At 43.6% G+C, this 27,099-nt stretch overlaps 1 protein-coding gene across 3 annotated transcripts in view; it reads left to right on the top strand.

The window, feature by feature from the left end:
* Nucleotides 1-12,303, top strand: part of LOC134531425 (sorting nexin-27) — an 86,258-nt gene extending 73,955 nt beyond the window's left edge. For all 3 annotated transcript variants that reach the window (XM_063367130.1, XM_063367136.1, XM_063367145.1), the window contains exon 10: nt 287-12,303. In XM_063367130.1, the coding sequence (XP_063223200.1) occupies nt 287-355 (69 nt within the window). In that variant the 3' untranslated portion in view covers nt 356-12,303. The remainder of the gene's footprint in view (nt 1-286) is intronic.
* The last annotated feature ends 14,796 nt before the right edge of the window (nt 12,304-27,099 follow it).

The following is a 27,099-nucleotide window of genomic DNA, read 5'->3' as shown; positions in this document are numbered from 1 at the left end:
TTGCATCTACGAGCTGTGTGTTGTGCAGTACGTGTAACTGTTACTGCCTGTTGCAACTACGAGCTGTGTGTTGTGTGCAGTAAGTCTAACTGTTATGGCCGGTTGCATCTACGAGCTGTGTGTTGTGCAGTACGTCTAACTGTTACTGCCTGTTGCAACTACGAGCGGTGTGTGTTGTGCAGTACGTGTAACTGTTACTGCCTGTTGCAACTACGAGCGGTGTGTGTTGTGCAGTACGTGTAACTGTTACTGCCTGTTGCAACTACGAGCGGTGTGTTGTGTGCAGTACGTCTACCTGCTGGACTGCTTCGAGAGGATACTGGAGGAGAGCAAGTGGGTGGACACGGGCGAGTGACGCTGGGTGCGACGCTAGGACCCTCCCCAGACTCCAGCCACCTAGTTAGCGTGCCAGCCGCACCTCGCACCACGCACCACCCGGTACTTAACGCCAGACTTCTCCCCTCCAGCCCTCTCGAGTTCTGCTTGCCGTTCACTGTTCCTACCAGCGCGACTTCGACGACCGACGACGGCATCTCGCTCCAGTTTCCACGATGAGCACCAAAATTAATCTCACCAATATTTATCCTTAAGTTGGATTTTTTTTGCTAGTTTTGGTAGGAATTAAAACAGTAACTGTAGGAATGAAACAATTTACTTTTTTTTAATTAGGTGCTGTGCTAGTTAGTTTTCTCTCTTCTCGAAAATCTCATCTACCTTGGAATGACTTGAAGCTCATATATTAGCCTAGGAGTGTTCTGTTTGTTGCTGTAGAGTAATTGGGTATCGAGTCAGCCGGTTTTAAACCGATTGCAGCCACGAGTTTGTAAAATTTAATCTACTGCTGGTGAATGGAAGCAGTGTTGCTGTGTATACTGGTGCATTTAAATGTTTTAGTTAATTTTTTTTTGTGCGGGGAATAACTCGTGTGGCATCACAGGTTTTGTACGCAACTAATGGTGCTTGTCCTGATGATATTTTTAGCACTACTGTTTTTTTCCCCTAATGTTTGTGAAAGTATGTGTATTTATTGTGTGTGTTAGTGACAGACATGTCCTTTTTGTTTGTGTGTTTGAGTTGTGTTTCCCTACATGGCAAGAACCTACTTTTGGGAAGGTAATAAAATTTTGTAGCTAAGCAATTTCCAATTTAATGGCATGACACTGAGGCCACCAATGAACTCAATTCTTCACTCAGTTGTGCATTTTTCAGCCGACATCAAGAAATGACAGTGGTTGAGCTCTTGACTGCATAGTCAGTGTGAAGCACATGTATTCAGGTATTATACAATATTTTCCCTACCAAGATAATTACAAGTGATAAAATAAAAATGTTAGTAATTTCTCTATTTTATTCGTGATACGCTCATTGCATTGATCTGAGGGAGAAAAATTACAAGGTCATTACTAAAAAAAGTTCACAGAAAATTAAGCAAGTGACTCAAAATTAATTTGGGATTGGATTAATTAAGCTTCAATCTTTAATACGTACAGCAGAGTTCTGCTAATCCCGACCGCATGAGACCGGAGACTCAGTCTGGATTACCTAAAGTCTGGATTGAACGGAATTGGCCTTAAAATGCATGTAATACATGTTTTAGGTGGGTAAAATTATTAAACGACTTCTCTTCTCCCCACCCTCTCTTCACCCACCTTTTTCTGCAGTTTTAATTTTCTACCGTTTTATTCTTTGTAAGCTCTTTCTCATCGTAGCCAAAGAACGTGAAAAATTGGTACCTTCTGCTTTTTTTTTTGTTTTTAATTCCCGTTCAGATTAATCAGCTGGGAGTCTCCTGTATTTGCTAACGTACTTTAAATTTCTACCATTAAAAAAAAAGAACTGATGTGGTGGTAGCTACAGGACACGAGTACACGCAGTGAGACAGCAACTCAACTAGCTGTGCTAGAGTAGTTATTGTCCGTGCACTTTGCTAGGTTATGATAGCTGTGTCAGGTACCTAGCGACTCTGTGTGGAAAGGTATATATATGATAGATGGTACAAGGTGAAATTTACTCGGCTGTAGCAAGCTACATTTGACAGTTATCTTTCACTGGTGATGCCATGTATTGTGTTTACTTAGTTTTTAACTTTCTAGTTATGTATTTTAAAATATGATTTCTTAATTGTGTGGATTTCATAATTTTTTACTTTTTTTTTTTTGCCGACAAAATTTCACTGAAATCTGCACTGTAGACTATTATCATACTTTGTTATTAACTACAGACACCTGTTGATGGTAAATTATACTAATGAATGTTACTAGTATATTTGAATAGATTTTGGTGTGTTATGTATTTTTCGTAGCATCGTAATGCCTTCATAAAGGAGATTCTCGCTTTTCACTTCCCCCTTCCTCTCTCTTAAACCCCTTGGGTTGAACACATGAAGGTTCCATTCGGTAGGCACCGGTATGTCGGCAAAATTAATCTTGAAACGAGATAACAAAAAAAAAAAATTCATGTAAAACCCTTATCGAAGGGAATATTACTGATAGAAATACAGCAAGCTGTTTCACTTACTTATAATTTTTCTGTGAAGTTTCCTGAAGGGAAGGTTATATGTAAATTGTTTCCATTGACCATAGTTCCATAGAGTACAAACTGTTGATGCTTTGTTTGTAAATAGAGGGGCTCTTATCTGTCATAACATTGACTGAGTTTTGTCTGAGTGTGGTCCATGCAGGAAGTAGTTTTTATTTAACTGGAGTAGTTCACTGTAGATATTGTGAAATCCCAATAACAAAACAATCATGAACGAGGTTACACAAAGAGAAGAGAAGCTCGAAGCTGTGTGCATTGTAAAACTGTTTTTTTCATGTTGTATGCTTAGAAGTGTGTGTATGTGTGCATTGTGCCATTCCCGTGTGCTGTTTAGACCATAGTGAGAGTTTTGAATATACGGTATAAATTACTTTTGAATATTACATAGTTGCATTTTTCAAGCTATAGGTAGGCTGCTTAGATAATCACCTATCACTAGAGACCGGAAAAATTCGCGGAATCATTTCGTGATAGGCTGAAATTCAAACATGTGTACAATTCTGCTGGTTCTGCTATTGGCTCGCAGTTAAACTGGAGCTCTCTGGGCCAATGAGAGACTATCGACCAAAGAAGCGCCGAATCACAAGCTACCCAGTGGAGACGCCTCACAATTTAGTAGCCAATGAACACGCGTGTTTACTTGAGATGTGCAGAGGATAATGGAGGCTATCCTAGAGGTCATTGAATCCGCGAGTTTTTCCGGTCCCTACCTATCACCTACTGTCCGAGCCATTTATCTATGATCTAGTCTGCCTTGGTAGTCTGCCTATCATGTAGTCTTCAGAGGCATTATATCACCTAATCTCACTAGTAGTTCACCTATTTGCCATTACCTATTTTGCCTGGACATGTTTACCTATCAACTATCACCTAGTTTGCCTGGGAAGTTTTTTATTACCTTGCCTAGCACCCAGTCTGACTAGGCAGAGTATCTATCGTCTTATCTGCCGAGACATTCTACTGATTAAATGGTCTTCACAGGTTGTCTCCTTAATAGCGTCTCTCATCCTTAGATTGCAGTGTTCGCTTTAACTGGCATTTACTCTCTCTTTCCCATGCACAATGTTTGCCCTTGGTGCTATCCTTGTATCTGTGCACTCTGTTGCCAGATATATGCCATAGAGCACGAAAGGTTTAAACAACTTTATAATGTAATAAAATTTTTTTTTTTAATGGTTATGAAACCATGTATTTTGCAAAAGAAAATTGGATTTAGAATTTTGGAACTACATTTTCGTGTTGTGTTTCATCATGAATCTCATTTGATAATATTAAATTTCACTTCTAAGGAGATGTAACTGAGAGATGCCATTTTAGTTTGAACTTTTTTGACGTGACAACGTCTAATAAATCAATGAACGCCGGCTGCACGCACGAAAGTGTTCCACTACGGATATCCCACTACGGATGTTCCTGTTTGCTCATTGTACGCATGCGTGGCATCTCTCTTCATGCTCATTGTACGCATGCGTGGCATCTCTCTTCCACTCGATTGGAACAACCATCGATTTGACTTTTCAATCATATTTTCGTCGTTTGAATTATTAATATTATGTAATTTAACGATCGTCCACCGATTTTCAGCACAATCGGTACGGTTATTTAAAAGTAATGTTGAAAATTCAAATACGTTTTGAACCAACAATGGTGTTTTACAGTTACACATAATTCAAATTACAACCGGGATCTTTTGCACAATGTTTTAAAAAATATTGTAACACCTTATAAATAAGTTTGGTGTATTTGGGATGCGTATTTGTTATAAAATTGAGTTATTAAAACGAAATAATATTATTCCCCTATCGTGAACAAAATTTTTATAAAGGTATATATAACATCTAAAACTTTCAATTATCAAATATGGCCTCGTGGCTGAGCGGTCAGCGGCGCTATTTTCTAATTGTTAGGTGTTCAGTTTGAATTCTGGCAGGTGCGAAATTTTTTTTTCAACTTGTAAAAATAAATATGGTGCACGTAACATTTCAAAAGTAATAAATATATTTGAATAATGAATGCAAATAAAAGTAAATTTATCAATTAAATTGTACATTTCATTTCACTCCTTTGTATTCATACAAAATTGTGATAATTCAATAAAAATGATTCAATTTTATTCATAAAAGTATGCAGAGGTATATTTTATCATACAAAAGATAGAAAAATTAAAAAAAATTCTTCCTCAAAGAATATAATATTTTTAATGCCTAAATGGTTTGGTTGCAAAAACCTATTACGGCTCAGTCTCAGGCCGAATATGATATTTCCTTTTCTTCTGGATCAATCATTTCATCAATGTTTTGTTATGACGTTGTCACGTTAAACTATCGTCCGTAAACAGACTTTACAGACAACCAATTTTTTTTTTTAATAAATGTTTTATATAATTTAGTATCAAATATTTTGGCTCTGCACATACCACATAATTTAATAGTGCCTTGTTAATACTGACTGGATGCTACAAATAGTTTCTCCTGTGAAATAATAGTTTGTGATTAGCATTGAATTCCTTTTTTTTTTCCCAGTATGACTGCAACAGTAATAATACTGTTAGCATACACTATTTTCTGGTGGTGGAAAAATCAAGTCAAATTAAAAAAAAAATAAACTTATTGTAGTTAATGATGTTAATGCCAAATAAAATTGTTAATGTTAATGAGAGTGGTTGTATCTGTCTGGCAACACTGGGTGACATTTACTCTGTACTACTGTATTGCAATCTAAGCCTGATGCACACTACAGGCAGTATAGTTACCATCTTGAGTTTAACGATGTGAGCACATTTTTATCATAATACTACCTACATATAGAATTTGTGTTGGTCCTAATATGCCTGCACATTGGAGACATGAACATGGTAGTAAGTGTGGCTCAGGCTAGTGCATCCACAGGGGGGCTAGCAACTGAGAAAACCTGGAAAAGTCAGGGAATATTCAGCAACAGAGAAAAGTGAGTGAATATTCAGCAACATAGAAAAGTAAGTGAATATTCAGCAACAGAGAAAAGTAAGGGAATATTTAGCAACAGAGAAAAGTCAGCAAATATTCAGCAACAGAGAAAAGTCAGGGAATATTCAGCAACAGAGAAAAGTCAGGGAATATTCAGCAACAGAGAAAAGTCAGGGAATATTCAGCAACATAGAAAAGTAAGTGAATATTCAGTAACAGAGAAATCAGGGAATTTATTAGGTAGTCAGGGAAAAATTTAATGACAAATTTTTTTTTTACTAAGTTGATGAAAATTAAACTTATAGCAGAGACTTCTTTGATTTGTACTGGTTCCACGTTCATGCCCTTTCTTTCCTTTCCCAACCCGTATCGAAGTATTACAAAGAATTTTCCCTCCCCTTAATTTTTGCTCATAAATGCCTGTATCGGCACTTTGATTACGCGCATTGACTTCAGTGCTATCAAAGTAGTGCGATAAAATAATTTTTAATTGCAATTTTTAAGTGCAATAGTAAAGTGTGGTATGCCTTTGAGTCACGATTTTGAATTTAAATTGTTGATAGCTATTGGAGACTAAATAGTATCTGTTGCCAGGGAAATATTTTTGTTTCAAACCTGGAAAAGTATGGAAAATTTCATTATTGCAGGTTTTGCTAGCTGCCCCGATCAACTGCGACATTGCGTCAACATGCACGATGCTGAAGTAGCATGCAGCCCGTACGTCGGGCTGCGTGACCTCTTCCGCGACTTCAAACTGTAGAACATACCACAGTTTCACAAATACGGCTATGTTGTGCAATTGTAAGATTATAGTGAAGCAATTATTAAAATTATATAGTCCATTCTTTTTTTGAAGGGCTTTTAGAAAAAAGGTTAACAATAATGTGCAAGTTTTCGTAGAAGTTATGTTCTGAACAGTCATGAAATACGAAGAAGTTTAATTTTAATTTTATAAAAAGCAAATGCAGATAGATTGAGTAGTTTCTTTTAAAAAAAAATATGTGTTTTTAAAATTTTTTTAATCATAAGTGTAGATGTTTTACAATATGATACAAAAAACATTTATGATGGTTGTGTTGGTAAATTTAAAAATAATAATCCCATCTTCTCCCCTTATTTCCCTCCAATTTATTTTATTACTAGTTGATGTTCAGTGTTAAGTTGAGTTTCCTAAACCGGGAAATGGCAGCTTGAATTAGTTCCTCTTGACTGTGTGTTTCTGGGGGCAATTGTTTCTGATGTTTCTTGATTGCTCTGTGATAAAAGGCAGAACGGCCAACTGTGGAATGGCACTTTGCCGTCTGTGTGTGATGAAGAGAAGCTTCACCTGTATATATGTCAGCTGTGTATCTATTCTGTGTCCACTTTGTTACATGTACATAATGTACTCTGTGAATATTATAAATAAGATGATTGATTATCTACATGCCTAATATTCATTATTAATAGCCAGTGAGAATATTATGTATAATACAAATATTTATTTTCGTGCTACGCATATGGAGTATTTATATTTATTTTAGGACGGAACGTTGTTGCTGGCAAATGACAATTGATTGTTCTTTCCTGTAAATGATTGTACAGATATAACGTTTAGAAGTTCTCGCATGGTATGTGCGAATTGTGAGTAAGGTTGCTCGATATTCCTCCACGTATTACTTTTTCTATGATGTGAGTTTTTGTTTGTAGTGAAAAACTTACCTTGTGTAAGTTTTTTTTATTAGCAAATTTATGTTTAAAAATTACATACACATATGCTGAGTTTTTGAAATGACGTTCTTGGAACCAAAACGGCTTGGATTTTGAGGAACCAATGAGAGTGAAGATGCAGTTTCAGCCTCAGCGATGCACGATCCCGCCGCTGCCAGACAGCCAATGAGCTTGCTCGATTGTCCCATGTTGGTTTCATCTGCCAATGGAAACTCTTGTAACTATGGAGCAAAGGCAGTGTATTTTGGGACTTTTTTTTTTTCCAGGCATGGAGTAAAACTCTTACCATGACACTTGCAGTGAAGTTCACTTAGAGATACCACAAGCAACACGTTAGTACATATTTTCTTGGCTGTAAAAGTAAAATGGTTACATACATCGTACAGTAATTATATGGATTTTCTTTACTGTGTGCTCCATTATAAAAGCATGCTGCAAGTTAATTTGAGTTTGGCTCTATGGTTTTTTTTTAAAATTATTTAAAGTATTTTTCACACAGATTCTAATATTTTAATGATTCAGAAAAGGATTTTTGTGATTTTAATTTTATACACATTTTCAACTTTCAAGTAATTTTAGTCCTCACTAAATACTCATAAAAAAGCACTACACAAATGCTTTAGCTGTGACTGCGTTGTCTCAAAATGTATAAGCTTTATTTATCACACTAAATTTAGTTCCTGTGATAATTTATTTTGTACTGTGTGACATCTTTTTTTAGACTGACTTTGTGCATCTGCTGATGGAATAACGTGTAACACTTTTAAGTACGTTGATGAAAATAAACACTTTTAAAATGAATTAAAATGACAGGTATGTTATATTACCCACAAAGTATGTACATTACAATAATAATAATAATTCATTAATGTGAAGTTGAAATCAGTTCTAAAAAGTTAATTTAGCTTCTAAAAAGATGTTGTAAAATGTCAACACAGATTTTAAAATTTTATGAGTTTCTTTTCCAATAGTTATTGTGTTTTAGGCACATTGCATTTGACAACATTTAGCTTGCTCTATGTGAATGTTGCAACTGTCTGTGCATAGTTATGTGGCCATTACTGAAACTGAAATACCGGCATTAAAGTCCGTTATTTTAACATGCTTGGGTATTTTTTTGTTCATTTTTGGTTAGATTCTTATGCAGTTAGAAGCACAGGTAATATAATTTTAATTTTATGCGGGACTTATATTACTACACATGCACATTTACGTAACTATCCATCCGTTACTACTTATCAGAGTTTTGTAAACAGTTTGAGTTACTACAGCTGTTAAAAAGAGTCACTGCAGAATATTGTAGACGTTCCTCTGTGTTGATTACTGCCAATGAAATATTCTGCATTTATAGTAATTCATGTATTTATTCGTGGGAACTGTAGGTTATAATATTCTTATTCAGGATGGAGGCCAATAAAATAATATTTACTGTACACTAATTTTGTTAGGGTTGGGTTCATTGCCAGTTTATTGGCATTACTGCTAAATGAAAGCTAGTATGAGAGTCATTTCTCCTCGTTGGAGATCTAGGAACATTTCACATATAGTAGGTATTCAGGAATGTAATTTGCTATCACGATAACTAATTTTTGTTTGAATTTTAGTTTGTCTTGGCTCTTTTTCACATTGTTTATGTTTTTGCACTTGAAAGCAGATACAGTACACTCCCTATTTAACGCGGTTGTCGGGGGACATAACTTTTACCCGCGTTGTTGCATAACCGCGATGTTTCGATGTGACCAAGGTCAAAAGGCATAAAACACCGCCTGTGTTCTAATAGGTCGGCAAGCACGCACAGTATAGACGGCCCGCCTTTGTGCGGACTTTGCATCCGCAGTTTTCACTAAACTAAAAAATAAAAATAATAAATTTTAAAGATAAATATTAAATGTTAATTTTTTCTTTCCGCATGCCGCGCACAGTTTGTCGCACGGCCTACGAGCGCGCCACACGCCGCCATACACACGTGCGGCACACAAGCTGCTGCCAGTCTCGGGGTGTCAGCCACAGTATCTGCTTCGTCTGAGTGTCCGTAACAAAGTGCAGTGTGTGCGGTTACACACGATTCTGTGGTCAAAGTCTTCTAAATAGAAAGGCCATAGTAAGTAATACTTCAAACCGAATATGAATCGCAAAGTACCGAGTTTGATTGACAAAATAAAAATTCTAGATTTACGTACTTACAGATAGCGTGTCTTTTGCAAAAGTATGCAGCAGATACGTGAAAAACGATTCTAGCATTCGTACAATATAAAATAAAGGATCGTCTATCGTGTAAAGTGGTTAAACTTTGTTATCCATGCTTACAGTAAATTATAAATGGTCACATGTGGGTTACAAAAATTGCGCCAAAATAATTTAAGCGCAATCAGTGGCGCCGTATTAAAAAGTCTGTTAAACGTTGTCTTTACTTATTCCATCAAACGCTGTGTCGAGTTGCTGAGTGTGTGTGGCTCGGATCGGCAAGTGTTATATTCCCCAGCCTCTGGTTAAAGGTCGGGAGGCCGCTACACATAAACATTTCCGGGGCTTGTTTACTACCTCACGGCAAAAGTGGTACAGTATGGTTCACGTAAGTATTGGACCACTGGGAATTCCTCGGCAAAGATTAAAGATTAAAAATACGCTAGCTGATTTACTTTACTATTTAATGTTAAAACATTATACCAAAGTAAAAAGATGAACGTGTATAATACAACGAATAATATTACGTCTGTAGGTTCAAGTTGTAACAAAACATTTATATGTCTCCGCTTGTCAACACACGTGACCACGAGAAGTGTGCAGACGGAAATGAGTGAACTACTCAAGGTCACCAGACTTCCCCCCCCTTTCGGCTTAATCGCTCGCCCCTCTCATCATTGGCGCTTATATTCCACTCCTCCCGTCTACCCGGGTGTCTTGGTCGCATATTCTCGGCTCGCCTCTCCCCTCCCAGCGCTTGCCGTCAACCAAACCTATCCAAAATCAATCCCCAGCCGAGTCACGCTGGATAATGTCGCTGGACGGTGGGCTTTATCGGGTCCCCTGTCCGATGCTTTATTTGTGGGTTAAAAAAAATGTTAAGAACTAGTGTTTCAGAAAATAACACTGGGCTGGATTGGACCATAATTTGAAAACACTACAAGATAGAGGAATAATGTACGGAGATATCTTTTTTAGAATTTCACTGCGGACATTTTCTACGCCTAGGCTTTTTTCTGCCCGATGCTTAGTTTGTGAGTTACAACGCAAAATTATCCTAATCGGCTGTCAACCATTTATTCCATTATTATTACAGTAGAACCTCGTTAATCCGTGACGCGCTAATTCGGGAATCGGATAATCCGGGACGATTTAAAAGTGCAGAAAAAAAAAGAGAAGTAAAAATTGTCAGCGCTTAAAATTAACGTCACGCGGGCCGTCCGCCGGCAAACACTGCAAGCCTTCGCATGGGCCGCCAAACTCTGCAACGCTGTTTGTACCGACCCTTTGTGTCGTCCACCTTTCAGCTGTCACATTTGTCACTCTTTAAACTTGAGGGGGATGTCCTGACTTCTGCTTCCCGTCTCCCTTTGTTTGTTTCCACCCGCCAACGCACGGCAGGCGCCTGGCGAGTGACGTGTCTGGCTGGCATTCGGCTGGACGAAGTGGGATAGGTGGGGGGAGGGGTGGGTGGGGTAACCCAAAATTTATGTGTGCAAGTTCAGCACAATCTTATCTTTCTCTCTTCGGCTGTTGTAAATGACCCTGAACTAATGGCTAGGCAGTGCCGTATTATTTTAAGCCGAGACTAATTCGAAGACGGCCCTTACCGTGAACAGATTATCCGGGTTTATTACTTTTTTTTTTACAGGATTTTAATTATCCGGGCATCGGCGGGTCCCAATTAACACGAATAATGGAGAGTTTACTATTTTTTATCCATCTGCTGCCAAGGCGCAGTAAGCCTCGGGAGATGTTACATCACATGACCTTGGCCTTAACCCAGCTGCACGCCGGTGTCTGAGAAGCTTGACAAGACCTTCCGGGCTTTTAATCGTTAGTCCGTGAAATTCGGTAATCCGTGATTATCTCGGTCCCGACCATCACGAATTAACGAGGTTCTACTGTGTTATTATTATTACTATTCATTTCTGATTGGGGGACATGGTTTGACCCGCGATATACCCGATTCCGCGATCCATCGGGGCGCGGTATACCGGGAGTTTACTGTACCAGCAGAAAGCTATTTCTTTTTGGCCTGTTATCAATATATGTTAGAATTCACAAGAGAGCATCCTGGGTTGCAGTAATTTACACCTTCGCCCAGCCCTGTATTCAAAAAAAGACTAGCACCAGTTGAACTATTGGTCGGTTGGAGTAAAGAGGTACATATTTGGCCACATAGGACATTTTTGGCTTGTCAACGTGTTATACTGCCATTATGCCATGTTTAGAACATATTACTGATGTACAAGAGATCAGTAGAGAGAAGACTGTGTAATCTCTAAATTGTCATCAGTAATTTGAATATTTTTTTTTGTAAAACAAATTGTAATTTTGGATTTCATCTGTGTAAGAGCACAATATCAGTTTTTTAATTTATGTGTTAATGATATGCTTTACCAATGGAATTCTTGTTAGAAAATTTTTCCCATAGGAAAAAATTTGTAAAGTACGTAGTACATGTGTTTGAGCAGTTGGCATTTTTATTGTCCACAGCTGATAAGGAGACTAAAGTTACAGTGTCGTAGGGAGGGTACATTTTTATTCTTGCATCATCATACTACTTCAAATATTATAAATTCAAGAAACGCCACATATGTGAGATTTGCTGTGGTTCTGAAGGCAGAGGAACATTGCTTCCTGATCCTACCAGGAAGCTTGTTTTATTATTATAATTTTGTTCTGTACAAGTATTTTGTGAAATTATCAAACATCATCTTTTGTTTGTCCCACATCATTGGAGATGTTTCTACTGCACCCGTAGCCGCCTACTGTACATTCCATTTCACATTTGTTGGATGTAATGTTTATGTTCCTGCTGCAATAATTATTGTGAAATATGTATGTCTGAAACAACTTTACATTTTATGTACAGTTTTATTTTTTCTGTATAATGAAATAATAAATAAAATTATATCTCAGACCATTTATTTTTACTTTTGAGTAAATTGAGTCTTTTTTTAAGTATCCTTCTTGATGATTTATGTCGAAACTTTGGTTTTGATCCTGTAAACCTTAACATACTAAATGTCGTTTTTAGTTATTGTTTTCCCAGAACCATTGCTAGTGAACTTGACACTTAGCTGTATTCCGTTCCCTCCCTATTTTTGGTCACTTCACAAAAGTATTCAAATAATCTTAGTGCATTTTTTAAACAAAGTACAATAATATACTCATGAGTCAAAAACATTGTAAAATAATGAACACATAGTGAATAAGTGTTAACAAAAACTGGAAATATGATTTGTCAATCTGGTTAGAAAAAAAGTAACATTTTACAAGCTGCCCTCTACAATTGATTTGACGTAGTTCAATACTTTCAATCTGTGGAATTTAATTTTTTTAATTTTTTAAGTTCGTATTAATTTCTGTTTTCAAAAGTTTTAAGAAACTGGGTCTCAATACGTTGTAAAGGTACAAAGTACAGAAATGTTTGGAGCCAGTAGTGTAATCTAAGAGTCTAGAAATGTTCATTTACTTCTGTATTTATTACAATTTTTTTAAAAATAAATTACAATATGTTTAAATAAAAGTGCAGTTACGTTCACTGCATTGTAAAACAGTTTTGTAAAAGATGGCTGGTTATTGTGCTAAAGAGGTAGTATTGTATCGATGATATGTGTTTGTTTGTTAGCTTAGTAGTCAGTATGTTTGCTATTTTTAAAGGTGAAGCAAAGTAGTACGTAGCCATGAACCAATAAGACGTGTGTAAATATGTAGTAGGTAAATTAGGATGGCATTCTATAATGGATGGACGTTGGTGTTCAGTATAGCTAGGAAGTAAAATAAAGACAAGTGTAAATACTTGTGATGAAATTAGGTTAACTGGACTATCCCTTCGAACCTTGTACTGCTCTCTCTTCCCAACGATATTTTCAGCCTATTTTTCTAGCATTGTGTGCTGTCTTTAAGGGGCCCGCCTACCCGGACACACATACGGTGTGCAGAGCTTCAGGAAAAACAATGCGATTTCAAAACTACATGGTACTCATGATATCCGAGTGGGGTCTGCTTACGAAAAGTATTTAAGGGTTCACTGAGGGCCGAAAAGTACTTTTGATTTTGGATTAAGTTTTTAAACTGTATTTATAGAAGAGTTAAAATGGCTTAAACGCATGTTTTCAGAGTAATTTTTAGGCGTAAAACAACAGGTAGAGATTCTTTAAAGCACTTAAGGGACTTGCATTACACCTTTATCTTCATTTCTCAGCCACATAATGTTACGGTCACCGCTCAAATTTCACAGTTATCCTGTGACTACAAGAAGACTGCGCGCCAGTTCAGAGCCTTGCGCTTAGAGGCGACACCGCACTAGAAGCACGAGCGAGCGTCGCACCTATCATCCCGCCTCACTAACACACATACACCCCTGACGAGGCGGGCCCCTTAAAGAGCGCTTGTATTACCCAATTTTTTTTAACCCTACGAATGAATGAAAAATCCTTTGCGTGTAACTTCATAACGTACAGGAACAACAGTTGGATGAATTTCCTTTTAGAAAATGTTGGGAGAAAATGAGCAGTGTATTATGGGTGTGTTGACAGTCTCATCAACAGACTATTTACTCATAAAGTACAATTTTCAGGTCAAGTGCTGTTGAGATTGGAATCTCAAATGCTTTTGATATAATACTATTACTGATTACCAAGTTCTTAAAAATTTAGCCATTTATTATTTTTTCTACACAAATTATGCATCTATTACTTTGAAATAAACGATTTTAATGCAACTAATTTAAAACTAAATATTTAGATTCAAAATGTTCAGCAAGCAAAGAACGTGGTGATGTGCGGTGGTCGGCTGAGAGGGTGAAAGAGGTGTGGCGTGGGAAGGGGTTGCCTTCCCCAGCAGCCGCAGGGAAGAGAAGCAGACAGAACTCGAGTGACAGACTCCATTTGCCCCTCTCCTTCATCCTGCGTCTCTCGTCTGTCACACCCCGAGCTGGGGTTCAGGACTAGTGGGTGACATCGTGGGGGGCTGCGCCCACCTGAGCCCGATATGCCACTACGCCTCCACCCCTCCTATCAGCCGGCGATGTGCGTGTGACTCGTTTGCACAGTGCGCCACGGACTACCACTAGAGGGCGCGGGTAGAGTCTGTGCTCCGTCCCCGTAAACACTAATTAACTTTGTAAACCTTTTCTTTTGTTTGCTTTCCCCATAGTGTACATTGTTTCAGGATCCCTTAAACAGTATAAGAATAATTTTAATGGAAATAAATAATATTCACGACAGACTCGAACTTGCCGAAGGCCAACACATTTTTTAGTATTTTTCCTTGAAATCTTGATGCGTAAAATTATATATATATATATATATATATATATATATAGCCGTCACCTGCGGTCTCGTGATCGAGACCCGGGGCGGTCCTAGTGGTTTTAGTGGCTCTTAATGAAATCTCCGGCGGGCGCCAGGTTAATTCGAGTATTAACCGAGGTGGTCGTGGGTTTTTGCCCCTGCGTGCTCCACTAGGATCGACGGCTGTTGATGGTGGGAGGGAGTCCCTACTTCTAATAAGCACTGGCCCTAAACAGTATAGAAGACTGTTTCCTAACTGTTCAGGAGGCGTTTACGAAATAAAGAAACGGTATTTAGGTGTTGGTTTTTTAATCCCGCATCTCACATAGTTTGGATGGGGACACAAGTTACACAATTACACTTGACAAAAAATACGTTGGCACTACACACACTCGCACTGATAATTAATTACGTGTTACGTTGTGGCATTTGCAAACAAGGTCCCTACATGGGTTTGAGGGTCGTCGAAGAGTTTGGGTGGGTTAACGGCCACTCCCGTGATGAACTGCAGATAGCTTCGTGCTCGGGCTCACCCGTGTGAGTCGCGGGCCCACGAAGGTAATATTAAGAGACAAGTCTTTAAGTTTGTAGTCGGCAGGCGTCTGCTCGACGAATTATATTAAGTTCTGTTCGTGGGAGTCGGCCCGGACCGTAAAGTGACTGCGTCGCGAACCGTTGTTGCGCGACGAGCAAGAATTAACGTGGCCGGGTTAAGCCCTGCACCGGAAAAGGGCACGGGGGCACGCGGGGAGAGGAAAAAGAGGTTTTAATTAATTATGATATTTACCAGTATGAAGAATCAGTAGCACAAAGGTTGAAGTCTCCCCGCGGGATCACACGTCCGCCCCGGCCCGTGAGTAAAACTCTACTGCCGCTTTGTGCCGGCTTGGGGGGGGGGGGGGGGGGAAGCGTCATGACGCGCCGAACTTTCTAATGTGCCGTTATTCCAATTTTATAATTATAATTAGACATTATTTCTAGAACCCTCGTAACTTAATGACATCTGTCTGAATTATTTGGCGGAAGGCCTATAATAATAATACATAAGTTAAGCTGGAGACTGTCTGTCACTTGTTGAATACTCCAGTGGCTATTGGCAAGTAAAAACAGGGAGGTGAATTAGGTTGATTTATGCTGTGGTTAATTATTGGCGGAAGGCCGCAAGGGATGTTCCGAACGTTTATTAATTGCGGTTTCCCACGGGGAAAACCGCTGCACCCCTACGACGTACTTTCACTCTTAAGGGTTGTTTTGTTAAATAAAAATCACTTTATTACTCACAGTAATTAATGAAGCATAAGAACTTTTTGGTGGTGTTGGCATATGGGCGTAATCTGTTTAAACACTCACCGACGTCGACGGTTCGCCTGACTCACGTGACATGGGCTAGGGGTGCGCTCCGTTAGCGGGGTTTAATACTGGCGGGTGGAGGCCGGGCTTTATGGCCTTCGAACGGACGACGACAATATATATATATATGTTTATATATATATATATATTTATATATATATATATATTGACGTCCCTCGGCTTGAGGTCCCCGGTTCCCTGCTTGCGTGAATGTCCAGTTATGCCCGTACTGCTCTGCGGAGAGTGGGTCCAGGCCAACGTGGCCGGGACCGGGAACTGCGGGACCTGGAGGGAGGAGTTAGGTAGAGAGGAATATTGGTAAATTGTTCCAATAACGATTCGGTGTTGACGGTTTTCACGAGCCCCTTTTATTAACGGTTTATGACCCTGCCGCAGCCTGGCGAAATCACCGCGGAACCAGCTCCCATCCCACGGCGACCCAGACTCACGTAACACCGTAAGGTCCGCTATGACGTCCCGGCACGGATGCTGCTTACACGTAATACTAGTCCCGTTAAGTTACACCACGAAGAAGCGCTGTGCGCGTGCGCCCTGTTACGTAACGTATGGTCCGGAATTCTCTGCGATTAACGTCCCTCGGAGACTCGTAAACTCAGTAACGCGGCGAATGACTCGCGGAGGCAGCTTGACTGCCGTACTCGTGAACTGAAAACGAGAAGTGGCCACGAGCTCCGAGTACGCGCCTCGCGAGCAGCGCGGAGCGGCGTACTCGACCGTCCTCGTTCGAGCCCTGAACACGACTGACTCTCCCCGCTAGCCCGCGGGCCGGCGCCCGCGGGTTGCGGGGGGGCGTGGGAGAGAGCCCCGTCTCGCGGCGCGCCAGGCTGCGATTACATATTAGCATACATGCGGAAACACAGAATATTCACAGCTAAACGACACAATAATCACACCAAGTTTACAGAATTAATAAGTTATACACAATATTTACATTCGCGTTGAGGCTCACTGGCATGCAAGGGCGCACGCGGGTGCGTCCCTGGCCGTCGCACTTCACCGGGGAAGGGAGGACGTTGACGAGGCATAACGGCCTGAAGGAGCCGAGGAGACACTTGGGTCGACGTCAATATATATATATATATATATATATATATTTGTCCATATATATATATATATATATATATATATATATATATATTTGTTGCGGACAAGCTTATGCTCTAAATTTAAATGTAATATTGATTAAGCATAAATATGTTAATGGCTCTAACTGGAACGGTTACCTAAAAGTTCTCGCAGTTTTGGCGAAATTGCGCTGACGAACCACCTCGGCGGCCATGTGTCTCCACAGTCGCTCATCACCGCCACCCGAGGTGAGACGCCTTCAACACACTGCAGACTTCAACTTCTTTTTCACTGATCTGTTCATTCCGTCGCTTAATTATTTTAAATCCTGTTCATCTTTCCTGGAGCTTACCTCAGGGGCGCGACTGCTCTCTTAATTTAGATAGCAAATCCGCGTAGCGGAGGTCGGACATTACCGCGAACTAGTTCACCAGGCCACGGGGTGGGCCTGGCCTCGCTCAAGCCATCCGTGCCGTCAGGCGTTTGATCCGCTTCACTTATTTGTTCAACTGTAACTGCTGTAGGAGAGGTATGTGGTGCTGTGGCATGTAACAAATATTGTGCATCAAACTTGAGTGTTCTCGTTTGTGGCCACCCACGTGTGTAACACCTACTGCATGGCAGCGTGCGGGACTCACTGAGAGCTGCGTTCCTCACTGCAGTCTGCTGGGTCCAGGACACGAGCCAGGCCTAACACGGGCGACGTCCCATACACATATGGAACTCTAAGAGAAAATTATCTGTATCATAAGTGGAGGGGAGAGTGTATTGCTGTTATGGACAGATTGTGGTATAGACTGGGTTGTAAGTGCGTCCGCTGGTGCACCAGGTCAGGAAACAGTAGTATTAGTATACTCTCATGCAAATGGAAGATGCAAAACGGAGTGGTGCCCTGATGCGCTGTAGACCCTTGTCTTGTAGTTATTTTTGCTCCATATTATAATTTTTCTATTTCTGATATTATGGAAGTGAGTCACCTTTTATGAAGAGTTGTAAGTTGAATGTATATTAGACTACTCTTTTATGTAGAGTTGTTATTGCCATTTTGTAATAATCTTTATTGTTGTTTAGAATACACTACTTAACCACAGTTCTCTTATTTCTTTTTTTGACGTGACAACGTTACGCTTGCGCCGCATCTATCTCTCTTCCACTCGATTGGAACAACCATCGATTTGACTTTTTCGAGGCACATTAAACTTGAAACATTCCCATTCGTTTCCTACTTTTCCTATCATCGTCCTATCCTTAACAGAATAACACAGATTGGAAAAATTTAAATAGCAAACATGTATAAAAGTTATACCTAGTTAAAATAATATCTTCGTTAAAGTAATAAACATATTTTAATTAATGAGTGCAAATAAAAGTAAATTTATCAATTAAATTGCAGATTTCATTTCACTCCTTCTTTGTATCCATACAAAATAGTGAGAATTCAATAAAAATGATTCAATTTTATTCATAAAAGTATGCAATCATTTCATCAATGTTTTGTTATGACGTCACGTTAAGCTATCGTCCGTAAACCGACTTTACAGACAACCACTTTTTTATGTAGCTGCCTTCCGCTTAGTCCCCAATCGAGTGTGAGGAAAGACCAAGCAGGGGGTAGTGACACTACAATCTCTACCAGGTCCGTGCCCCTATGCACGGTGGCGCTCGTTAACTAATCAAGTAATCGCAGACGAACCCCCTGGCCACGTCATGACATATGTGAGGCAGAGCGTATAATTTCCAACATACAAGTTTGTGATTTTCATGCAACCCCCACTTCTGTTTCCTTAGCATCATATTCAGGCAAATGCAGTAGGTATATATATAATTCTTTTCGAAACCTAACCCACCAGAAAAAAAAATATTAATTTGGTAGTGCAATGTGCTAGCAACATTGTCTTATTTTTTAGTTTATAGAAAATACACAAATCAAATGGATTAATTGGGTGGGGCTTATATTTTGAAGTTACTGTAACTAGGCTTCATCACAGAGGCATGACTGTGTCATGAACCATGCTGGTCGTGAAAACTAGTGCAGAGAACCATTACACAAGTCACATGTTCAGGTGTAACGTTTTGGAATAACAGCAAGCACCTGTAACACTAGCATTAAATAGTTATTTGTGTTGCTTTTTAAAACAGCTTTCAAATTGTACAAATAACAAATAATAATGGTTATTTTGTCTCAGTGTTCCAAATACACTCCCGCTAAAGCGAACTGTAAGAGTGCAGCATGTTTTCTTCCTAGGGTGAAAAAATACATTTTGTAAAACAATTTTCAAAACCGTTAAATAAATGTACCAGTAGTTATGTAGAATTTCATAAATGATAGTTTTTACAAATGAATGACGTTTGAAAATAAGCTAAAACAAAGTATTTATATAGAAAATAAGCAAAACAATAGCAAATATTAAAACTAGCAAAGGATTGGCATATATAGCTGGATGCTAATTTTTCCAGCCCCTACTGGTTACAGTTATCTAGGTCCTTGCTCTATCATTGGGGGATCTTTATGTATTAATGCATAAACGAATGTTTAAAATGCTGAAGGAAATACACTCTGCATTGCATTTGTTCCGGCTGTCTACGGCAAAGCAGCTATACCAGGGTTCTTAATTTTTCTTTAATTGATTAAGGGCCCTTAAAAGTCCTTAAATTTCACTAAGAATCCTTAAAAACTCCTTAATAAAGACTGATAGCTCGCAATTAATGGATAAATGTGGGTATTTTAATGTTATTGTGTTTCCGATTTGACATAAAACAACGCTTTGTGCACGCCCAGTAAAATTGGCAAATTTTGGGCCATGTGATTATATTTTATAAATAAAAAAACATATTGTTTTCATTTTTCATAGTTTCCATCTCACCTTTAAACTGAAAAGGTGTGTTTTATTGTCTTACTTTTAACTTGCAACGGTAAATGGTAGGGGTGTAAATTTAATATGGACACTGCTTGCGTTAATTGTGTTCCAGAGATAATTATGAACAGTAGGGGTTTGTTTGTAAGAATTGGAATAACCAGCTAAATGTTTTTTTTTAAATTAACTTTTTAACATTTTTATTTTCCTGAGGTACATTTGTGCTATTATAAAAAAATTTTCTGCCTTTTGATGGTGGTGAAGGCGATGAAGTAAAGGGTTACTTACAGACTCCTTAATTTTCGATCGCTCGAGAGGGCATGAACAATGCCTACTGTGAAGCACCAAGCTGGGCCAATAAGAGAGCGGACTATTGAAAAAAAAAAGGGGGGGGGTGGTAATTGATTATATTATGAGAGAGGAGAAGTTGCTCTGTCATTACTTCACATGGTATTAATAGCTTCCACTGGGGGAGTTCCCACTACTTACAAGCTCACAACCCCACACAGTGTTCTCGGCTTGGACTTGAGAACAAACAGGTTCTTGGTTACTCATGCAAGAAGGAATTATGTGTATGTAATCTTCGGGAGGGACATGCATTATGTAGTTCTCTAGATCAAAAACACCGGGGGCTCTTAAGTGGGTGAACCAGTCTCGAGTGGTGTTACGCTATGGTGGAAAGCACTTATGCAGAAATAAAGAGCAACTTCCAAGAATCATCACAGCGTTTTTGAACGTTACAGTTTTAAAATATTACTGGAGCAATATTACTACGATGCTCGATGTAACTTGCACTCCTAGCAGGGTTCGGCAACAGCTCGTTCTAAAACCGAAGTACCCACCAGTACTGGAAGAGCGAGTGTTGTATCCTGGTAGGTGCTTAGTAAGGCTTTGACACTTCACAATACACTTTTTACAGTGGTAGAATGCAAATTCTGCTAGACAAATAGTCCCGTTCAGAGTGACGAGCGACTGGTTTTTGTCATCAAATTGTTTAACCACGATTTAAGCTGCATAATCGGCAAGTGTTCTGCTAATTGAGAGAAAGTTACCATTTTAGTGTCCAATGATTCTGGCAACGAAAGCCTCCATTGTCTATATGTTGTCATAGCCGTCCTGCGGCATAAATATATTTTCTACACACACACACACACACACTGTAATAAAGATAATGTTCGCAGGCTTTCACGGCCATTGTCTGAAGTACCTTGGCTTCTGGGTTGTAGCCGTGGCCTTGGCGAATAATTCACCGACGTTTCGGTTGAAATTGCAGTCGCCATCATCAGGGAGCAGTTAACTACTGTTACTGTTACAGTTACCACAGTAGGTAACTGTATCCTGATGATGGCGAATGCAATGTCGACTGAAACGTCGGTGAATTATTGGCCAAGGACACGGCTTCAACCCAGAAGCCAAGCTGCTACTGTAATTAAGAGATATATGGTCACCGAATACACGGTGAAATAATTATTGTGGTAACTATTTTTGTAGTGACGATAAAAATTTTTTTGACGTGATAACGTTTATTAAATCGATGAACGCCGACTGCACCCACGAAAAAGTGTCCCGTTACGCACATAGTTCCGTTACGCTGTGTCCCGTTACGCTCATTGTACGCTTGCGCCGCATCTCCCTCTCTTCCACTCAATTGGCCTATGCGTCCGAGGAGAAGAAAGACAGCGGCAGCACACAACTTACATCTACACGTCAACTGTTTCGTCGACTGTTTATAAAGTGAAGTGAAAAGTTAATGTGGTTTTCAATGCTTATTACAACAACAATTTCCGCAATATTAGTTAATTTTTCTTGCATTTTAAAAATCTTATTACTAGTATAATTTCAAGTATTTATTCTTTTATTATTAAAATTAAAAAAATATTCAATTTTATTCATAAAAGTGTGCAATAATTTCATCAATGTTTTGTTATGACGTTGTCACGTTAAACTATCGTCCGTAAACCGACTCTACCGACAACCAATTTTTAGTGAATAAAAAATAACCAATAAAGGACTCTGTGTAGAACAGGAACCATGAAGTGTTTGGTAGGGTGTGGATAGTCGCTGGTCACGAGGCTTGCAGACGGCGCGATGGGCGGCGAGGACGGGGCCATCCTGAGGTTCAACACGCGCACCCTGCGGCTGGCGGGCTGGCCGGGCCCAGGGGGGTCCCAGGAGCGCGGCAGGCTGCTGGTGAAGGCGCACATCCTCCTGGTGGTGATCCTCACAGCCACGGCCTTCGCCAACCTGGCGCGGGCCTTCAAGCGCGGACAGCTCAACGCCATCGGCATCTGCACCTTCAACCTGTCCGTGGACGCGCTCACCTTCCTCGCGTCCTTCCTGCTACACTACGACGGCTTCCTCGAGGTACGTGTACCACCGGGTATCCCCGGGGCTGTGTCCACGCCCCCAGTGTGTCCCCGGGGCTGTGACCACGCCCCCAGGGTGTCACCGGGGCTGTGTCCACGCCCCCAGGGTGTCCCCGGGGCTGTGACCACGCCCCCAGGGTGTCCCCGGGGCTGTGTCCACGCCCCCAGGGTGTCCCCGGGGATGTGACAACGCCCCCAGGGTGTCCCCGGGGCTGTGTCCACGCCCCCAGGGTATCCCCGGGGCTGTGTCCACGCCCCCAGGGTGTCCCCGGGGCTGTGACCACGCCCCCAGGGTGTCCCGGGGCTGTGACCACGCCCCCAGGGTGTCCCCGGGGCTGTGTCCACGCCCCCAGGGTGTCCCCGGGGAAGTGACCACGCCCCCAGGGTGTCACCGGGCCTGTGTCCACGCCCCCAGGGTGTCCCCGGGGCTGTGACCACGCCCCCAGTGTGTCCCCGGGGCTGTGACCACGCCCCCAGTGTCACCGGGGCTGTGACCACGCCCCCAGTGTGTCACCGGGGCTGTGACCACGCCCCCAGGGTGTCACCGGGACTGTGTACACGCCCCCAGGGTGTCCCCGGGGCTGTGACCACGCCCCCAGGGTGTCACCGGGGCTGTGTCCACGCCCCCAGGGTGTCACCGGGGCTGTGACCACGCCCCCAGTGTGTCCCCGGGGCTGTGACCACGCCCCCAGGGTGTCACCGGGGCTGTGTCCACGCCCCCAGGGTGTCACCGGGGCTGTGACCACGCCCCCAGTGTGTCCCCGGGGCTGTGACCACGCCCCCAGTGTCACCGGGGCTGTGACCACGCCCCCAGTGTGTCACCGGGGCTGTGACCACGCCCCCAAAGTGTCACCGGGACTGTGTACACGCCCCCAGGGTGTCCCCGGGGCTGTGACCACGCCCCCAGGGTGTCCCCAGGGCTGTGACCACGCCCCCAGGGTGTCCCCGGGGCTGTGTCCACGCCTGCAGGGTGTCCCCGGGGCAGTGACCACGCCCCCAGGGTGTCACCGGGGCTGTGTCCACGCCCCCAGGGTGTCAACGGGGCTGTGTCCACGCCCCCAGGGTGTCCCCGGGGCTGTGACCACGCCCCCAGGGTGTCACCGGGGCTGTGTCCACGCCCCCAGGGTGTCACCGGGGCTGTGACCACGCCCCCAGTGTGTCCCCGGGGCTGTGACCACGCCCCCAGGGTGTCACCGGGGCTGTGTCCACGCCCCCAGGGTGTCCCCGGGGCTGTTACCACGCCCCCAGTGTGTCCCCGGGGCTGTGACCACGCCCCCAGTGTCAACGGGGCTGTGACCACGCCCCCAGTGTGTCACCGGGGCTGTGACCACGCCCCCAAAGTGTCACCGGGACTGTGTACACGCCCCCAGGGTGTCCCCGGGGCTGTGACCACGCCCCCAGGGTGTCCCCAGGGCTGTGACCACGCCCCCAGGGTGTCCCCGGGGCTGTGTCCACGCCCCCAGGGTGTCACCGGGGCTGTGTCCACGCCCCCAGGGTGTCACCGGGGCTGTGACCACGCCCCCAGGGTGTCCCCGGGGCTGTGACCACGCCCCCAGGGTGTCACCGGGGCTGTGTTCCCACGCCCCCAGGGTGTCACCGGGGCTGTGACCACGCCCTCAGGGTGTCCCCGGGGCTGTGACCACGCGCCCAGGGTGTCCCCGGGGCTGTGACCACGCCCCCAGGGTGTCCCCGGGGCTGTGTCCACGCCCCCAGGGTGTCCCCGGGGCTGTGTCCACGCCCCCAGGGTGTCCCCGGGGCTGTGACCACGCCCCCAGGGTGTCACCGGGGCTGTGTCCACGCCCCCAGGGTGTCACCGGGGCTGTGTCCACGCCCCCAGGGTGTCCCCGGGGCAGTGACCACGCCCCCAGGGTGTCACCGGGGCTGTGTCCACGCCCCCAGGGTGTCCCCGGGGCTGTGACCACGCCCCCAGGGTGTCACCGGGGCTGTGTCCACGCCCCCAGGTTGTCCCCGGGGCTGTGACCACGCCCCCCGGGTGTCCCCGGGTCTGTGACCACGCCCCCAGGGTGTCCCCGGGGCTGTGTCCACGCCCCCAGGGTGTCCCCGGGGCTGTGACCACGCCCCCAGGGTGTCACCGGGGCTGTGTCCACGCCCCCAGGGTGTCCCCGGGGCTGTGTCCACGCCCCCAGGGTGTCACCGGGGCTGTGACCACGCCCCCAGGGTGTCCCCGGGGCTGTGTCCACGCCCCCAGGGTGTCCCCGGTGCTGTGTCCACGCCCCCAGGGTGTCCCCGGTGCTGTGTCCACGCCCCCAGGGTGTCCCCGGGGCTGTGTCCACGCCCCCAGGGTGTCACCGGGGCTGTGTCCACGCCCCCAGGGTGTCCCCGGGGCTGTGTCCACGCCCCAAGGGTGTCCCCGGGGCAGTGTCCACGCCCCCAGGGTGTCACCGGGGCTGTGTCCACGCCCCCAGGGTGTCCCCGGGGCTGTGTCCACGCCCCCAGGGTGTCCCCGGGGCTGTGTCCACGCCCCCAGGGTGTCCCCGGGGCAGTGTCCACGCCCCCAGGGTGTCACCGGGGCTGTGTCCACGCCCCCAGGGTGTCCCCGGGGCTGTGTCCACGCCCCCAGGGTGTCCCCGGGGCTGTGTCCACGCCCCCAGGGTGTCACCGGGGCTGTGTCCACGCCCCCAGGGTGTCCCCGGGGCTGTGTCCACGCCCCAAGGGTGTCCCCGGGGCAGTGTCCACGCCCCCAGGGTGTCACCGGGGCTGTGTCCACGCCCCCAGGGTGTCACCGGGGCTGTGACCACGGCCCCAGGGTGTCCCCGGGTCTGTGTCCACGCCCCCAGGGTGTCACCGGGGCTGTGTCCACGCCCCCTGGGTGTCCCCGGGGCTGTGTCCACGCCCCCAGGGTGTCCCCGGGGCTGTGTCCACGCCCCAAGGGTGTCCCCGGGGCAGTGTCCACGCCCCCAGGGTGTCACCGGGGCTGTGTTCACGCCAACAGGGTGTCACCGGGGCTGTGACCACGCCCCCAGGGTGTCCCCGGGGCTGTGTCCACGCCCCCAGGGTGTCACCGGGGCTGTGTCCACGCCCCAAGGGTGTCCCCGGGGCAGTGTCCACGCCCCCCGTGTCCCCCAGCTGGTGCGGCACCTGGGGCAGGAGGTGGTGGGCCAGCGGCGGCCCGGCGCCCAGCAGGAGCTCGTGGACGGGGCGGAGCGCGACGGCGGCCGCTTCAGCCGGCTGTGGTTCGGCATGGTGCTGTCGCACGGGGTCATCGAGCTGACCTCGGCCGTGGTTGGCGGCGCTCTGGCCGTCGCGAGGTCAGCCACCTCCACTGACCTGCAGCAGCTGTCGCGCGGTTGCTGGAGTGTGCTCCGCACCAGCGGTTCCCAAACTCCAGTTCGCGTCTCCATCCTAACACCATCACAAACCATAGAGTTAACCATCAGAAAAGATAAGGAAAATCGAAACAAATCGAATTGTGTGCGAACACATATCTATTGTTAAATAAATAACTGTTTTGTTACAATGTGCTTATATTTTGTCAACCATTTTCAAATCAGAACCAAAATTGGTTAATAATCAATCGGTATCTTAAAAAAAAGGGTTGTTTGTAAATTCGGTTTACGGACGATAATTTTACGTGATAACGTCATAAGAAAACATTGATGAAAAATTGCATACTTTTTAATTTTCAAATATTATTTACAGTTTTTGCAAATTTAATTTAAATAATTTGTTTAACCATAATCACGAACAATTAGTTGAAAAGCCCGCCTTAACCTGTTTGATATTATAGAAGATTTTCTCGCACGGTGGTTGGCCTGTTCTTGCACGCTCGGCTCAGGCGGAATGTGACAATTTTTCGTGCGTGCAGCCGGCGTTCATCGATTTATAAGACGTTATCACGTCAAAAAAGCATTTATATATGTATGTATGTATATATATGCAATATTTGATGGTAAATTAAATATGCATAGGAAAGGGATACGATACAAATAAGGTTTTTTATTCCAACACGGACCGATAGACATTGGAGGTATTCCTGTAAGGAAAGTTTGGGAACCACTGCTCTACACAGCTTTACTTCATTCTGATTGAATCTGCTGTCCGTAGCTAGACATTTTGTTACATCGGATTTATAAGAACGGCATCTATTTATTTTCTCCGGTAACCCCGCGACTGTTCAGAGGCTGCAAAGATTGAAATGTAATAGTTGTCTAGTGTGCTGCTATAGACGCAGCACTTCTAAAAAGCCAGGCTGTGATTGGCGTGGAGGTCTCAACACGAACTGTGGGCCAATCGTAGATGCAGCAAACAAGTAACATGATTTAATTTCAGCCTGTCACTAATTTTTCTTGGTCATTAGCTGTTACTGCACTTCTAATTACAGCTCTAGAGAAACATGTTTGGTATCCATCGGGGTGTCTGGGCTGGACGTAGAAGATACATACAGGTTCAGTTTTAAATTTGCTATAATCACTAGGGATTAAGTTTTCTTCAAACATCACTCGTTATTCGTTAGCAAGGCATTTTTTTTTTTTTTTTTTTTAGATATAATAAGCTTACTTCCTGGCATTAATTTTTTTTAAAATCAGAACTAAGTACTCACATGAAGCCATCAAATAGGCGAGTACGATGATAAATATCTTCTGCACCTCAGTTAGCTCTAATCTGCAGTCAATCTCATGGTGCCCTAAAATTAAAATAAATAGATTTATTTTTTTTTAATATTAGTCTCGGGATATTTCAGAAAAAAATTCCCTATTTCACTATTCCTTTACCCATCTCATCTTCAAATGCCGTTCATTGT

This window comes from Bacillus rossius, chromosome 1 (genome assembly GCF_032445375.1).
Source record: "Bacillus rossius redtenbacheri isolate Brsri chromosome 1, Brsri_v3, whole genome shotgun sequence".
NCBI lineage: Eukaryota > Metazoa > Arthropoda > Insecta > Phasmatodea > Bacillidae > Bacillus > Bacillus rossius.
The sequence above is the reverse complement of the archived record's forward strand: the minus strand, read 5'-3'. Positions and strand labels throughout refer to the sequence as shown.